We start from the raw sequence: 12,656 nt of genomic DNA, 5'->3' as shown, positions 1-12,656 counted from the left end.
GAGTGATGTGTAACTTCTGTGCTGGTGGAATCTTTCCACAGCTCGATTCCTAGCTGTATCCAGTAATCCTCCCTCCTGGGATGTGTCACCCACCTCCTTCTCAGTGTATTCAGCAGACAGTAGCTGAGCTCTGCCCCAGGGCTCTCAGGATATTCCCCACAGTTGCCTGCCCTCAGTTTGGCTTAGGCCTTGCCTTGTGAGCYGGGAGGTGGAGTTCAGTTCAGTAAACTTCTAGTGCTCCATTAAAAAAAAACAAAATCCAACAAATCCAGCAAAAAACCCCATGGTGAAAGGTCAAGAGAGGCCACATGAGGAGTGGCCGAGGGCACTGGGTTTGTTCAGCTGGAGCAGGGGAGGTTGAGGGCAGAGCTTCCCAGGGGCTGCAGCTTCTCCCAAGGGGCAGCTCTGATCTCTGCTCTCTGAGCAGGGACAGGACCCAGGGAACGGATGGAGCTGTGCCAGGGGAGGGATAGGCTGGAAGTCAGGAAAAGGTTCCTTCCCCAGAGGGTGCTGGGCACTGCCCAGGCCCCCCAGGGAATGGGCACGACCCTGAGGCTGCCAGAGCTCAGAGAGCGTTTGGACCGTGCTGTCACGGATGCATGGGGGGATTTTGSGGTGGGTCTGTGCAGGACCAGGGATGGGGCTGGGTGATGCCTCGGGGCCCAGGCTGTCCCACGGAGCCCGGTGCTGTCATTCCCTGCAGGAGTACATGCAGTTCCGCACAGTGGGCACCAAGACCAAGATCTGCAAGCTGACACTGCGCTGGCCCTGCCCCATGACCTTTGCAGCCAAGGGCCGGCGCAAGGTGGAGGCAGAAAACAAAGCAGCAGCTCTGGCCTGTCAGAAGCTGAAGGTGAGTGCCCCTGGCTCCTGCATCCCATGGGGAGTTGCCTGTGGAGACGGGCTCCTTCCACCTCACTCTCTGAATTTGAGCCTCATGGGGGATGCCTGAAACTTCCTGATTTTTGACTTGCTTAATGAGTTAATGTTTAATGAACTAATGGTTAATAAACATACATTTCCAAACCCTGGGATTCACAACATGCCAGAACCACAGCAAGGGACTCACCAAGAGGGTTTTGTCAGGTGCAGTCTTGGCTGCTGTTTCTCTGATGGGTCTGAGACCTCACGAGTGTTGTGTCAGGGCAAGTGGTTGGTTGTAGTGTGTCTGTTTYTCCGGAGTTTAGGTGGGATCATGTCTGGTTTCTTGCTGTGGTAAGAAAAGCAGGAATTGATGGATTTGGGATGGTAAGGAGTTGGCCTACCTGAACATGGGATCCAAGTATACCAGTTCTGTATACCAGCACTTGGTGTGAGCAGCCTCAGAGCTGATGGTGTTTGCCTGTTCCCTGCAGAGCCTTGGCTTGGTGGACAAGAACAACAACCCCCTGAGCCATGCCATGTACAACATGACTTCCCTGCGGGAGCTGGGGGAGAACCAGAGGAAGCCCTGCCACATCAAAGTCCCCGAGGCCACCCTGCGCAAGATTGAGAACTACCTGAACCACGTAAGGCTCAACCCCCTCAGGATCCCCTTCGCCTGATCCCATTTTACTTCAGCAACTGGATGTGATTGAAAGTTTCATGTCAAAACATTGAGGCAATTCATGGTTTCATTGCTGCCACAAAACCTGATCAGTGTCTGCTGCTCTTTGGGAAAGGGAGACCCTTTCTTGGCACTGGCCTTCCCTGTGGAAGACCCTGACTCCTAAGGTTGAATCCATAAGTTTTGATTGATAAAAAGTTCAGCAACTTTTAGTCCCATAAACATCTGGGCCAATGCTTTGATTTGTGTTCTAGACAATTCCTGACCTGTTGCTCCTTGTAGTTCTTCCTGTGGGATGTGGGACTTCTGTTTTTTCTTTTGCCAAGACAGAATATTTCTGGCTTAGCCCAAACTTGTGTTTTACGTAAGTTATGTGTCTGGGTGGTGGTGTAACTTGATAGTTTCCTAAAGCTGTCTTAGAGGGGCTGTTGCATTGGAGAGCTGAAGTTACTGGTCTGTGCCTGTCATTTCAGGCAGCAGCACTAATACCCTTCATAAAATAGGGAATGCAGCAAGGAAAACACGGGGAACTGCCCAAATTAGTTCTCACTTTAAATAACCTCAGTTCAGAACGTGACTGAGTTACCTAAAGTCTGAGGAGACCTTGGCAGTGCCTTGGCAGAGCCAGACCAGCTGAGTCTGTTCCAGGCACATGTTTCTTCCCGTTCTCCTCAATACTGGTACTAATGGTGCTGTCCTTGCCGACTTCCTCCCTCTCCCCCAGTATCCCGTGGACATCAGGGAATCCAGGCCCCGGATTGCTGATGACATGATGAACCTGACCAAGGAATCTGGTGCGATCAGCGATGCAATCACGGGGAAGACCTACATCCCCATGCTGGAAGCAGAGGAAGTGCGCCTTAGCCAGAACCTGCTGGCCCTCTGGAAAAGGAGAGGAGCCTCCTGGCAGGAGAACCACCCGCTGCCAGTAGACCCTCACAAGGACACCATCCTGTCAGCCATCGAGCAGAACCCTGTGGTGGTGATAGCAGGAGACACAGGCTGTGGGAAGACCACGAGGATCCCACAGCTGCTGCTGGAACACTACATCCTGGAGGGCCGCGGAGCGCGCTGCAATGTGGTCATCACTCAGCCCCGGCGCATCAGCGCCATCTCGGTTGCCCAGCGCGTGGCACAGGAGCTGGGGCCCAACATGAGGAAGAATGTGGGCTACCAGGTGCGGCTGGAGAGCAAACCCCCTGCCCGGGGAGGGGCCCTGCTCTTCTGCACTGTGGGCATCCTGCTCAGGAAGCTGCAGGGCAACCCCAGCCTGGAGGGTGTCAGCCATGTCGTGGTGGACGAGGTGCACGAGCGGGACGTGAACACAGATTTCCTGCTCATCCTGCTCAAAGGCATCCAGAAGCTGAACCCCGACCTGCGCCTGGTGCTCATGAGYGCCACAGGGGACAACCAGCGCTTCTCCCACTACTTTGGGGATTGCCCCGTTGTCAAGGTGCCCGGCTTCATGTACCCGGTGAAGGAATACTACCTGGAGGAGATCCTGGCCAAGCTGGGCCGCCACCGACACCGGCACTACGAGATCAAGGTGGGTGTGCAGTGCTGGTGGGCTCTGTCCCCTTGGATGGAGCACTGGCTTCTGGCCTGTCAGCAGGGGGAGAGTTTGGGCTTGGAACTGCTCTCGCTTGCCTGTAGTTGTTGGACAGTGCTTAGGTTTAATTCCGCATCAGTCCTCGTGAGGTGAAGTCAGCTTAGTAGAACCCCAGAGTATTTTGATTAAATTATGTGTAAAGATGACTTCACGTTGGGGTCAAGTTGCTTTTGTCTACCTTTAATGGGAAGTTTGATGTTTGAGTTGGCTGAGAGCTCGTTGCTGTGTGTACACAGACACAGAGTTGAATTTTTGCATACCCTGGGCAAGCCTGGCCCAGGACTGGGATGGTTGTGGCTTCCAGTATTGTTACCTCAGTGCTCACCAATCCTGCATGACTGAATTCCCAGATTGCTGCAACTAGTCTGACTGTTCCTCTGGAAAATGCCTTCCAGACGTGTGCTCTGCACTGGGTAATCCTACACCAGTGGTGGGTCAGGGAGTCACAGAGTCACTGAGGTTGGCCAGCATCTCCAGACGTTTTCTGGTTCAACCTGCTGGTCTGAAGCCTGTCAGCCCGTTTTTCCAGCCTGGAGAGATCCCTCTCTGTGGCTGAACAAATGTCTGGAGTATCAGCCTTTTCTTCCAGTCTTGAATCATCAGCAAACTTGCTTGGGATATCCCTCTGCCTCCAGGGCATTCTTCCTGTTTCTGTTGTGGCAGGGATTTTATCTGAGCTTTAATGGTCTCTTACAAATTCCTGAGAGATACCAAAGCTACTACTCGGAACCTGATGGATTTGAACTCCCAGGTGCATGTGGCATAGTTTTGTCCCCAAAAATCTCATGGGAATTCTGTTAATTGTGAGGTGCTGTTCAGCAGAGGTGCACAGATCTCCCAAATCTGGACAATGGAAAGGGACTGTATGTTCTCACTGCACAGCAGGGGAAACTGGCAGCAGATGTGACCAGAGCAGATTCCAGATGGAGCCCAGACCAGACTGCTGAGGTTCCTGGCTCCAAGTGCTGGGCAGGCTGTCCAAGCACAGGCAATTGCTGTCTGCAGAAGGTGCTCTGGGGGTGCCTCTGTGCTGTGTGCTGACTCACCTCCCTGACCTGCCGTGTCCTGTTTTACCCAGCAATCTGATGACGAGTGTGTCCTTGACCTCGACCTGATCACCGACCTCGTGCTGCAGATTGATGCCCATGGAGAGCCAGGTGAGTCCTGCCTCATCCTGAGCTCTTTTCCTTTGCTGGGGGGAGAGAAAGGGAGTCCCTCCAGAGCCTTTGCAGAGACACCACTATGCTGAGCCTCTCATGCAAGGGCTCCTTGAATTCCTACTGATCCAAGTGGTCTTGAGCAGTTTGGTATGAGCAAAATCTGAATCTTTGGCTAAGACAGCATCAGACTCCTCGGTGTCCTGGGCAGCTGTTCCAGGACTTGCCTGTGCTCCAGCACTGGCAGCCTTGTGCTGCACAATTATCTTTTGTATTGGAGCCCCATCCCTGTCAAATATCCTTGCCTGGAAGGTGGTGTTTTTAGGAAGCAGGCAGGACTCTCAGGTGAATTCCAAGAGATTTAAGTGTTTCAAAGCTCGTGGGTATTCTCTGTCAAACTCCAGGCAGCCTGGTTGCTTTCTGCCCTGGGAATCTGTGTCTCCTGGGGAAAGGCACTTGGATTTCAAGGTCGTGTGTTCTTAACTCCTGGTGCATTCCAGGTGGGATCCTGTGCTTCCTCCCGGGCTGGCAGGAGATCAAAGGGGTGCAGCAGCGGCTGCTGGAGATGCTGGGCTCACAGAACAGCCGCTACCTCGTCTTGCCAGGTGAGAGGGTAGGGCCAGTGCCTTCTTCCCAGGATTTGGGAGAATCTGGGACAATTGGCTTGATGTGCCCCTTCAGCTTTGCTCTGGTACAGAGCTGGTGAGCTTTGATGTCCCAGCTGTGTAATGATGTGTGGTTAGTGTGAGTAACTCCTGCTGGCAGGGGCTGAGTAACTCCTGTGTGTGATCAAAGAGAGTGGTTTCCCATTTGCCTCCAGCAGTTCGAAATTAAGCAAAGGGAAAGCAGCTCAGTTCTGCACTGCTGTAGCTACACACAGCCTTCACAGAAAAGATCTCAGGACCTGTTCTGTGGGATGCAGGTGGACTCCTGGAGCTTTGATCAGTGAATTTAACATTCCTTGCCCCAGGAGAAAATCTATAACAAAAGCCAGTTTTGCTCTGCAAAACTCTTCAAGGGTTTTGGCATTTTTTGTTTGTTTTTTAGCCTTTCTCCCCTATTCAGTGTCAAACCAGGCCAGGCAGGAGCAGAGCTTTTAGCTACTGGCCTGTTAACAAGTGCAGGTGTTGTTTGGTGGAAAGTGCCTGTTCTCCTGTGCCCCACCGTCCTCTGCCGCTGCTGGGAATTCCTGCGCGTCGCTGAGCTGTGACAGGGCTAAGCTGGGATACAGGACAGCCACGGGGCCCTTGCTGAGAACCACTTCTGACTGAGTGGACCCACGTGGCAGTGAGGATTCCCCGTTCCCCTGCCCTAGGGGACTTCTGAGGAGGGGCAGCTGCAGAACTGACTATGGGAGGGAGTGGAATTTCTGCCAGGGATATTCCTGGGATACCACCAGGCTTTGGGACGGGAGGTGGGCAGAGCTCCTGCTGCTACTGAGCCATAGGTTGAAGCAACTGAAATGAGGGCTTCCCAAATGACTTGTGGAAGATTTTTCTGGGGCCTGGCTGGCAGGAAGCTACTAGCCATGACCACTGACAGCTGGTGTCCCCATTTCTGCCCCCTGTTCCTGGAAGCAGGAGATGATGGTACAAGGAGAATCTCAGCCAGGCGGGACTGACTCTGGTTTGATTTCCCAGTGCACTCCAACATCCCCATGATGGACCAGCAGAACATCTTCCAGAGGCCCCCACCAGGCGTCAGGAAAATCGTCCTGGCCACCAACATCGCGGAGACCTCCATCACCATCAACGACATCGTGCACGTGGTGGACAGCGGCACGCACAAGGAGGAGCGCTACGACCTCAAAACCAAGGTAYGGCTGCATTGCTGCCTCTGGCTGCACTCGGGACACTCTGGAGCTGTTGTCAGAGGAACATCTGAGGTGCCATTAATGGGATGATGGAGCTGCACAGGCACTGTGCCCCTGTTTAGGGACAGTTTTGACTCATWATCAGTGTTCACTCTGTCCAATCTCTGGGCCAGGCTCACTGTCAAATTCTGGCTTTTTTCAAAGAAACTTAAGGCAAATCCTACTCCTTTCCCGACTCTGTTTCACCATAGAACACCTGTAGCTTTTCTGTTTGCTTTCAGCCTTTTTCTATTACTTCATCAAAAACCTCTTGCTGGCCCACGCAGGGCAGCCCTGACCTGTTAGATCCTGCTCTTGTTTGCAGCTCTCCTGGCCCAGTCCCATAGCCTGTTCCTCAGCTTTCCAAGGGAGATCCACTGCCCCCAGACCCATTCCTGATGGTGCTGGGCCCTGAGAAGCTCTTCTTTGTACACCTTTGGAAGTGAAGACAACTGTGCTGCTGTTGCTCTTGGGAGAAGGAATTCTGGCAATTCTGCCCCTCTGCCCCTGTTCTGGAACATTATTTCCAGGGCCAGGTGGCCATTCACACCTGGAGCAGTTCTGGTTTAAACCCAACCCTTGATATTTACCCAGTTTTATCCCAGTTCACAATGCAGACCCCAATGCAGGGCTGGGATGGGGAGCCCTGGGTGGGGCTCAGGATAGAGCCTGGCACAGGTGTCCAGCAGGTGGCATCCAGGTCCCATCCAGGCAGCCCCAGAGCTGCTGCTGCTGGACAGAGACCAGCATTGCAAGAGGCAGGAGGGTGGGAAAGGCTTCCCTGGAACCATTCGTCAGTCTGAAGAGTGAGGTCTCTGGGCTGAGTGGAAAGATGGCAAAGAYAGGGACTTTGAATAAGGATGTGGAGTGACAGGACAATAGGAAATGGCTTTGCACTGCCAGAGGGCAGGGATAGATGGGATATTGGGAAAGAATTCCTGGCTGGGAGGATGGGGAGGGACTGTAATGGATTTTCCAGAGCAGCTGTGGCTGCCCCTGGATCCCTGGAAGTGTCCGAGGCCAAGTTGCATGGGGCTTGGAGCACCCTGGGACAGTGGAAGGTGTCAGTGCCCATGGCCAGGGGTGGCACCAGATGGGCTTTAAGGTCATTCCCAGCCCAAAGCAGTGTGGGATTCCATGGTTTAAACAGGATGGAGCTGTGGGAGCTCACCCTGCTCCTGTCCCCGCAGGTGTCCTGCCTGGAGACGGTGTGGGTGTCCAAGTCCAACGTGGTGCAGCGGCGCGGGCGCGCTGGGCGCTGCCAGTCGGGCTTTGCCTACCACCTGTTCCCGCGGAGCCGCCTGGACAAGATGCCCACGTACCAGGTGCCCGAGATCCTGCGCACACCCCTGGAGAACCTGGTGGTGCAGGCCAAGATCCACATGCCAGAGAAAACGGTGAGCACAGCGCTGGCTGCAGGAACCTCAGCAGGGTTTGTGGAGCTCCAGGGACAGAAGGAAGAACCCAGAGTGCTTGAGTTCTTGCTTTGCTAAACATGGTGCTGTCTAGGGAAGCTCCGACCAGGAAATGTGTAGATCCTGTAGACTATAGTGTGTCTGGAAGAGAAAAGGAATGGAGAGAGCTCAAGGCACACAAAGAGGGAATTGTGTTGCAGTCTGGGTTCCCCAGGGCACTCCCACATACCTATATGGGAAACAGGCTCACTTTTTCCCTTTTCCCTTCCCCTGCTGTATTCCAGGCAGTTGAATTTCTCTCCAAGGCTCTGGACAGCCCTGACATCAAAGCTGTGGATGAAGCCGTGATCTTGCTGCAGGAGATTGGTGAGTTAATTCCATGTCCTGGGAACATGGAATTGTTGCTGTGTAAACATGGGAAGTGGGAGTTGGCTTAGGATGCTGTGGGGCAGACTGGATAGGATTGTCCCTGGATGGGGATGGCAGTTGAGAGTGACTTCCCAAACTATGTGCCTTTTGCTGTTTTATTTCCTACATTGCATTGCCTGAAAATTGGGGATAAATTTCCAAGGTTTAAAAAAAAAAAGGGGGAGGTGACAGGAAGAAGGCAGGTGGTGATCTGGAGTTCAGAGCTGGGCCCTGTTGATGGTCATGTGCCTGTGTGACAGTTGTTTCTTTGGGCTCAACTCAGTTAGACCTGGGGAGTTCTGGATGCTTATTGCAGACCCCTGTCCTTGTGCCTCTTCCGGAAGTCACCCCAAATCCTCCCAGCCCTGGCAGTTCCCAAACCCCCTGTTTTAGCTGCCCTGGGAGCTCATGGATGTGCCACATGGGTGGCTCTCTTGCAGGAGTGCTGGACCAGCGGGAAGCCTTGACCACTTTGGGCAAACGCCTGGCCCAGATCTCCACGGACCCTCGGCTGGCCAAGGCCATTGTCCTGGCCTCCATCTACCGCTGCCTCCACCCCCTGCTGGTCATCGTGTCGTGCCTGACGCGGGACCCCTTCAGCAGCAGCCTGCAGAACCGCGCTGAGGTGGACAAGGTGAGGAGCCCCCCTGGCACCGGTGGGGAGCAGAGGGGCGGGGGCTGCCCATGGCTCACCTGTGTCCCTGTCCTAGGCCAAGGCCGTGCTGAGCCGGGAGAGCGGCAGTGACCACCTGGCGTTYGTGCGGGCGGTGGCGGGCTGGGAGGAGGTGCTGCGGCGCAGGGACAGCCGTGCCAGGGACAACTACCTGCAGGACTACTACCTGTATGGGCCCAGCCTGCGCTTCATCAACGGTGAGTTTGGGGCCATCCTGCCCCTCCCCTGGCCCCAAACGGCTGCTGCACGGTGAGGGGCACGGGGCACAAATGGGCTGCGCTGGGCCAGTGACCGCAGCACCAGGTGAGGTCTGGCTTTGGCCCAGGACAGAGCTCCTGTCCCTGCCCAGGCTGGTGCTGCCCGGATAAGGGACTCATTCCGTGGGGGACAGCAGAGGGTGGATCTCATCCCTGGTGCTGTCTCCTCCCTCCAGGCCTTGTCAAGCAGTTCTCTGAGAACCTCTATGAAGCCTTCCTGGTGTCATCCCCATCCGACTGCACCATGCCCTCGTCCGTATGTAACCAGTACAGCGAGGAGGAGGAACTGGTCAAGGGGGTCCTCATGGCTGGGCTCTACCCCAACCTYATACAGGTACTGGTGCTGCCATCCAGGGATTGCTGTCACAGGGGGTGGCACCGGGAAGCGTTGAGGTGCCAGAGATGCTTCTGCTGTCTTGGGAGTGAGTGTCCACGTCAGGCTTCCAGCCCYGTGCTCCAGCCTGTGCTCCAGTGCTGTCCCTGGATCCCCACTCAKGAGGAGTGGCCACCCTGCTTATGCAGGTCCATGCTTGGGTTCTTGGCACTTGGAGCCACTGAGGTGGACATACTTCTCCTTTGCTGCTTGAAGTGGCATTCTTCCTCCTTCTGTTGGCTGTCCTTTGCCTGGCACTGGGTGACTGCCACGTGTGGTCACCCCAGGAAYGCGCTTTGCTAACCCATGGAGCTTCTGGGGTTGTAGGGACATCATTCCCCTTCCCCACTGTGGCTGCCAGGGCTGCTGCGKGTGCAGTTTGTGAGAGTCCTCTCCTGTGGCAGGTGAGACAAGGCAAGGTGACGCGCCAGGGGAAGTTCAAGCCCAACAGTTACGCGTATCGGACCAAGGCCGGCACTGTGCTGCTGCATAAGTCCACCATCAACAGGTGGGTGACCAGGGAGGGGGATCCCACGGGGCTGTGCCAGGCCCTGGCCGGGCTGACTGAGCTGCTCCTGCAGGGAGGCATCCAAGCTCTACAGCCGCTGGCTCACCTACTTCATGGCCGTCAAGTCCAACGGCGGCGTCTTCGTGCGGGACTCGTCCCAGGTGCACCCGCTGGCTGTGCTGCTGATGACTGACACCGACATCCACGTGAGAGGTGAGTGCTCCRGGCACCCACCCTGCTTGGGCTGCTCCCTGGCCCCGCTTCTGCTTCCCGAGGCTCTTGGGCTGGGTGGGCGCTGCTGTGGTGGAGCCACAGAGGTGATGGTTTGGGAGCTGTTCCCAGCTGCAGCTCTGCAGGGAGACAAAGCCAGCCCCAGCAGGCTGAGCCTTAGGGCTGTGCCTGAGCTGTCCTGGGGGAAGGAGCCGAGCTGGCAGGATCCCTCTTGTCCCTGGGGATTTGTCCCTTCAGCCTGTGGGGTTTTGGCAGTGCTGCAGTCGGTCTCCACTCCTCAAGCTTAGTAGGACTGTGCGTCAGTCACCTCCTGTGGGAAACGGGGAGGATCAAACCTCTGAGGGCGTGCTCAGAGCTGCCTGGCTTTTGTGGGAGCAGTCAGCCCAGTTGAGTCCCCAGACCGGGCTAAAGCGAGTGTGGGGAGGAGCTGCCTCAGGGGCAGCAGAGGAGCCCAAGCCGCCCCGTTGCCGCTGCTCACACACTCTCCCTCCCCAAGATGATGGATGGCGAGCGACAGTGTCCCTGACGGACAGCGACCTGCTGGTGCTGGAGGGAGACTCCTACACTATCCGCCTGCTGCGCGACTTCCGCGTGTCCCTGTCCAAGATGGTGGAGACGTGCCTGTGCTACGAGATGGCTGCGATCCCCGGGGACCTGCACCACCAGCACAGCCAACTGCTTGACATCCTGGTGGATCTGCTCAAGGGCCCTCCTGGCAGCTTTGGCTCGTAGGCAGAGCTGCAGGCTCATGTGGGGACTTGTAATTTGTATAAAGATGTTCACAAATGTTTATTTAAATAAAGTTCTATTTATCCCTTGTGAAGTCATCTCTCTCCATCCTAGAAGATTAATGTTGTCTGAATCTCCTGCTGTTGGCTCCGTGCATGGTCACYGCGTGGGAAGAGCAGCGCAGTCCCGCTGGGAATGGACTGGGAGTGCCGACGGACCCCCGGCGTGAGCTCTGTGGACACCCACCCGCCTCCTCCGCTCGTCCCAGCACCAGTCCCTGACTGGGAACAAGGACACGGCTGCTGTGGGCCCTCCTCTGCCCCCTCCCCACGGGGCTGGGCTGGAGCCCCTCCGGGGCCAGAGCTGCTCCAGGCTCAAGAGGAGGACGGATGTCCCGGCTGTGCCAGGATCGTGGATCCAGCATCTCCAGCAGGGAGGGGATCGCTCATCGTGTTCTCTCCACATGGAGGAAGCCCCGAAAGCACCGGATGGAGAGGAATTCCACGCGGGATCTGAGGGGYGCTGCCAGCCCCAGCACAGCCGTGGCGTCTGAGTGTGAGATGTGACTCGTCCTCCCCAACCTGCCTGTACTTCTCGTCCTCTTTCGTTGTTCCTTTGATTTTTTAAAAATTCCTGTTCTCCCCACGTGGAGGAGGCCAGATCCCTGTCCCTCGTGCAACACAGGACGTGATTGTAGCTGCCAGGCTGCCTGTGAGCRCTGCTCCTGCAGGAAGCCAGGAGCAGAGGCACAAAATCCTTTGTTTTCTATGAACAGGGACCATATTTCTGTGGAAGGAGGATTGCGACAGGCACAGCACTCACTGAGGAATCTGGAGTTTAATCCCAGCTTTGCCTTGGATTCTCTGTCCGAAGCAGACAGTGACCTACCTCACAGGGCTGTTGTGAGGGTCGGGGTTTGTAACGGGAGCCCTCGGGCCGGGCGCCGGGAGGGACTCGGGCCCGGGGCTGTGCCCCCCCCGGGGCCTGGGCTCCGATCTTTTTATTCCCATTTCTTATGCTCTTTGTACCTGCAGCCGGGAATGGGAGCGAGGCCGTTTCCATGGCACAGGGGCTCCTGCCCCGCGCCCCCGGGGCCACCCTTTGGTTCTCCCAGTTCTACCATTTAATTTACTGCTCATGGGCTTTAAGGCGCCGTGGCTGTGCCAGCACAAGGCCCGGGGGGGCCCTGCCGAGGCTCCGCTCCCCCCGGCCGTGGGGATGCCGGTGCGGGGCCCTCGGAGTCCTGCAGCCTGGGGTCACTCCAAACTGCTCATCTTCATTTCACTTGCTTGAGGTTGTCACTATTATTTGACCAGTGTTTGTTTCTTTTGGCCTGTATAATGGGCAGTATGGTTTTCCCTTCCAGCAGGTTTAAAAAAAAGACAAAAAAGACAAAAAAAAAAGAAAAAAAAAGAAAAAAAAAAGACTAAGCTATTGTCTAAATGGTTCCGAACTAGTGTGATATTGGGATACTTCCGTGGCTGTTATGTGATACTGGATCTTTTTACAACATAGATTAAAGACAATAAAAAGGGATAGAGTAGGAACTGCCTCTGTTCTCTTCATTCTTTCTTGCTTTTTAATTTTTCTTAAATGCGACATTTGGAATTTTGTGCCTTTTCCTGAGTGGGGAAGAGCAGCCACAGCAGCTTCTCTGTGGGGAGAGGTGTCCAGCTGCCCAGGGGCAATGGGCGAGGGAGGGACTCTGTGCTCTTCAGCCACCCTGAGGGGACAGTGGCTGTGGGCACAGGGGGCTGGCACTGAGAGGGGGCTGCTGGTGGGGGAGATGTGTCCTAGTGCTGCTGGTGCCCAGAGAAAACCAGGCCAGTGTGTCCCACTGCCCCAGAAAACCAGCCCAGAGTGTCCTGCCCCTGCCTGGGGAAGCCAGCCCAGTGTGT

General features: G+C 55.6%; 1 protein-coding gene across 5 annotated transcripts in view; it reads left to right on the top strand.

Annotated features, from left to right (window-relative positions):
- DHX30 (DExH-box helicase 30) overlaps positions 1–12,303 on the top strand; it is a 30,675-nt gene extending 18,372 nt beyond the window's left edge. For all 5 annotated transcript variants that reach the window (XM_057367866.1, XM_057367864.1, XM_057367861.1 and 2 more), the window contains 14 exons: positions 704–853; positions 1,356–1,508; positions 2,271–3,092; positions 4,234–4,312; positions 4,813–4,917; positions 5,953–6,128; positions 7,355–7,561; positions 7,864–7,945; positions 8,428–8,621; positions 8,698–8,857; positions 9,094–9,251; positions 9,695–9,798; positions 9,872–10,011; positions 10,526–12,303. In XM_057367866.1, the coding sequence (XP_057223849.1) occupies positions 704–853; positions 1,356–1,508; positions 2,271–3,092; positions 4,234–4,312; positions 4,813–4,917; positions 5,953–6,128; positions 7,355–7,561; positions 7,864–7,945; positions 8,428–8,621; positions 8,698–8,857; positions 9,094–9,251; positions 9,695–9,798; positions 9,872–10,011; positions 10,526–10,761 (2,766 nt within the window). In that variant the 3' untranslated portion in view covers positions 10,762–12,303. The remainder of the gene's footprint in view (positions 1–703; positions 854–1,355; positions 1,509–2,270; positions 3,093–4,233; positions 4,313–4,812; positions 4,918–5,952; positions 6,129–7,354; positions 7,562–7,863; positions 7,946–8,427; positions 8,622–8,697; positions 8,858–9,093; positions 9,252–9,694; positions 9,799–9,871; positions 10,012–10,525) is intronic.
- Positions 12,304–12,656: the final 353 nt, after the last annotated feature.

Source organism: Malurus melanocephalus, unplaced genomic scaffold, assembly GCF_030028575.1.
Source record: "Malurus melanocephalus ecotype Western Australia unplaced genomic scaffold, MMel_1.1 scaffold_86, whole genome shotgun sequence".
NCBI lineage: Eukaryota > Metazoa > Chordata > Aves > Passeriformes > Maluridae > Malurus > Malurus melanocephalus.
This window is presented reverse-complemented; position numbering and strand designations above follow the sequence as displayed.